The 2,873-nt window shown below is 49.1% G+C and overlaps 1 protein-coding gene across 2 annotated transcripts in view; it reads right to left on the reverse strand.

Annotated features, from left to right (window-relative positions):
• Positions 1-1,845, reverse strand: part of LOC139240990 (prostaglandin E synthase 3-like) — a 23,793-nt gene extending 21,948 nt beyond the window's left edge. For both annotated transcript variants that reach the window (XM_070869642.1, XM_070869641.1), the window contains exon 1: positions 1,603-1,845. In XM_070869642.1, the coding sequence (XP_070725743.1) occupies positions 1,603-1,826 (224 nt within the window). In that variant the 5' untranslated portion in view covers positions 1,827-1,845. The remainder of the gene's footprint in view (positions 1-1,602) is intronic.
• Between the last annotated feature and the right edge of the window lie 1,028 nt (positions 1,846-2,873).

A 2,873-nucleotide genomic window follows, 5' to 3' on the forward strand; every position in this document is an offset into this window, starting at 1 on the left:
CTTCAATCTAAATAGCATCTTCAGACTCCAGAGTTAGACAGGATTTAATTCACTATATCAGGATCTCCCCCTTTCTCCAGTGTAAAACAGTCCTAGCTTTCTTCATCGCTTGTATCTCAGGGCACCCAATTCCCATTAATAACATTCTAGTTTCTTTCCTATAGCCTAGGTAGAGCTTGGATTGCTCGCTGACTCACCCTCCCTAAAATATAGGCAGACTTAAAATTGTGCTGGAAAAAACAAAGAAGAGATTTCCAGACTTGATACCGTGAGAGCTTAAAACCGTCAAACACGTTGCCAGTCCATCGCAATGCACCATCTGTAACTGGTTCGTATATTTAGCATCTGATGGGGGGGGGGTTACAAATTAAACACTTGCAGATCCCTCGACGGCTTCTGGAGTTATAGCACAACGTGCCCAGCAGGCCCTGGCCAGAAGAATACACATTTTCTGTAATTCAAACCATGGTCCCTGCTTCAGGAACAATGTTACCGCTTTGGAATAAATCTGGGGGGGGGGGGGGGGGGGGGGGGAGGAGGAGGAAAGAAAGAGAAATCAAAAATGAATGGGGGGGGGGGAAGAATCGAAAAAGGTTCCAGTGGCACGAAGGGTGCGGTGGATGAGAAAGCAGAGATTGCGTCCGCGCGCACAGGCAGGGCTGCGCTAATGGCGGCTTCTCCCACATTGCGCAATCCCCAAAGCTTTCGCCGCCGTCAAATTCAAACACCTACGCCCCCGGGCCAGACGCGACAGCATCTGAATAAGCGGCCCGGGAGAGAGAAAATAAGAGGGAGGGAGAAGGGCTGCCGGAAAAAAAAAAATCAGACCACGCTCATTCAAATTCAGGAGAGCAAAATGCCTGTGCGGGTGCATGTGCGCGCGCCAGAGAGAGAGAGAGAGAGAAATTTCTAGAAACCTCACCTCTTAAAATCGGCGCCGAAGATATAGCGCCCCATTCGCGCCGCCGGTTACTCGGTGAAAAGATCAGACAAGAAACACTTTTTTAAACTCAGCTCTTCGTCGAAAAAAAAATCCGCAGATTAAGGCTGTAAAAATTGAATTAATTGCGCTGGAACCCGATACAGTGCCGCTCGGCTGCGTGCGTTTCAACTCTCACGTGTAGCAAAGCCGAGAGCCGTTTCCCCCCACTGAGAACGACTGCGCTTTCAAACAGATTAAAGCGCCTAGGAATCAAATGTATCGGTTCAAATCAATCGAGACATTCAGTCCCCTTCCAAACCGATATAACTGTCACCTTCCATTCGGTTTAAAGACACGGTTTAAATAGACACATTTAGAATTCGCAGGCATTTTCTGAAGCGCATAGACGTTTCGTCCGTAACAAAAAAAAAAGCTGTATGGAAATAAACGCCGTAACCCTCATCTTTTACCTTCAATTCCAATTTGAACCCAACAGCGGGAAGTGGGAGGGGGGGTTCATTTTTTAAGCGATTTTTTTTGCCTTGTAATAAGGAGAGGCCTAGCGTGGCGAAAAGGCGCCTAACTCCCACTATCCGCCCGCCTTCGCAAGGGTACGGCATATAAAGCGCCCACTGGCCGTTGAACGAAGCCGCTTCAGCCCAAGTTAAGCAGTCACTTACATGTTTTGCTGTGGTTTAAAAGCTCGACTGGATGTCGGGAGCTCGCAAGAACAAGTGATGCCTGGACAACCGCGTTCTGGATTCGGGGGGAGTTTTTTCTTCCCTCCTCGCCTACCTCGCCCAGACAAAGTGACGCAGCGCACGTCGTCCTCTTCTTCCGCCCCACTTCTCGCTATGGTTACGGCATTAATCAGACGTCCGGCGCGCCGAACGCCCACCCACATCGACGACCTGATTGGTCGGCTCCACGCACGCCGCTCAAGCCAAGGGGACCGAGCGGAAGGCCCCGCCGAAGCGTCAATCAAATAAATCCCGCTTTTACCATCGAAGTTAACGGCACAGGGGGAAATGTTTACGGCAAAGTAAATTCATCCCCCCCACCCCTCTTTCCAAATTCAATTTTTGACTATCGTCTGCCAGCTATTCCGCCCGATTTAACCCTGCGTCGGCGTCCATTTTAGCCCCATTCCAGAACTTCAGCCATAATCTAGGCTGACACTTCAGTGCACCACTGAGGCAGTGCTGGGTTGCCAGAGGGGCCGTCTTTCAGATGGACAGTTTTTTTTAAAGATTCTGTTGTATTATTTGAAGATCTGAGTTTTCTCTCATCCAGCACCACCAACATTGATTGCTAATCTGCTTAGCTTCTCTTTGCTGCTTGTGGCACCTTGCTGTGCTCAAAATGGCTGATGTGGTCATCTAGATTCATACAGCACGGAAGGAGGTTGTTTTGGCCCATCGTGTCCGTGCCGGCCAACAAGAGACTATCCAGCCTAATCCCACTTTCCAGCTCAAGGTCCATAACCCTGCAGGTCACGGCACTTTACGTGCACATCCAAGTACTTTATAAATGTGGTGAGGGTTTCTGACACCCTTTCAGGCAGTGAATTCCAGACCCCCACAACCCTCAGCGTGAAGAAATTTCCCCTCAAAAACCTTCTACCAATTACTTTAAATTTATGCCCCCTGGTTGTTGACCCCTCTGCTAAGGGAAATAGGCCCTTTCTATCCACTCTATCAAGGCCCCTCATAATTTTATACACCTCAATAAGGTCTCCCCTCAGCCTCCTCTGTTCCAAGGAAAACAAACCCAGACTATCCAATCTGTCCTCATAGCTAAGATTCTCCACTCCCGGCAACATCCTCGTAAATCTCCTCTGTACCATCTCCAGTGCAATCACATCCTTCCTGTAATGTGGTGACCAGAACTGCACGCAGTACTCCAGCTGTGGCCTAACCAGTGTTTTATACAGTTGAACCATAACCCACCT

This window comes from Pristiophorus japonicus, chromosome X (assembly GCF_044704955.1).
Source record: "Pristiophorus japonicus isolate sPriJap1 chromosome X, sPriJap1.hap1, whole genome shotgun sequence".
NCBI classification, from domain to species: domain Eukaryota; kingdom Metazoa; phylum Chordata; class Chondrichthyes; family Pristiophoridae; genus Pristiophorus; species Pristiophorus japonicus.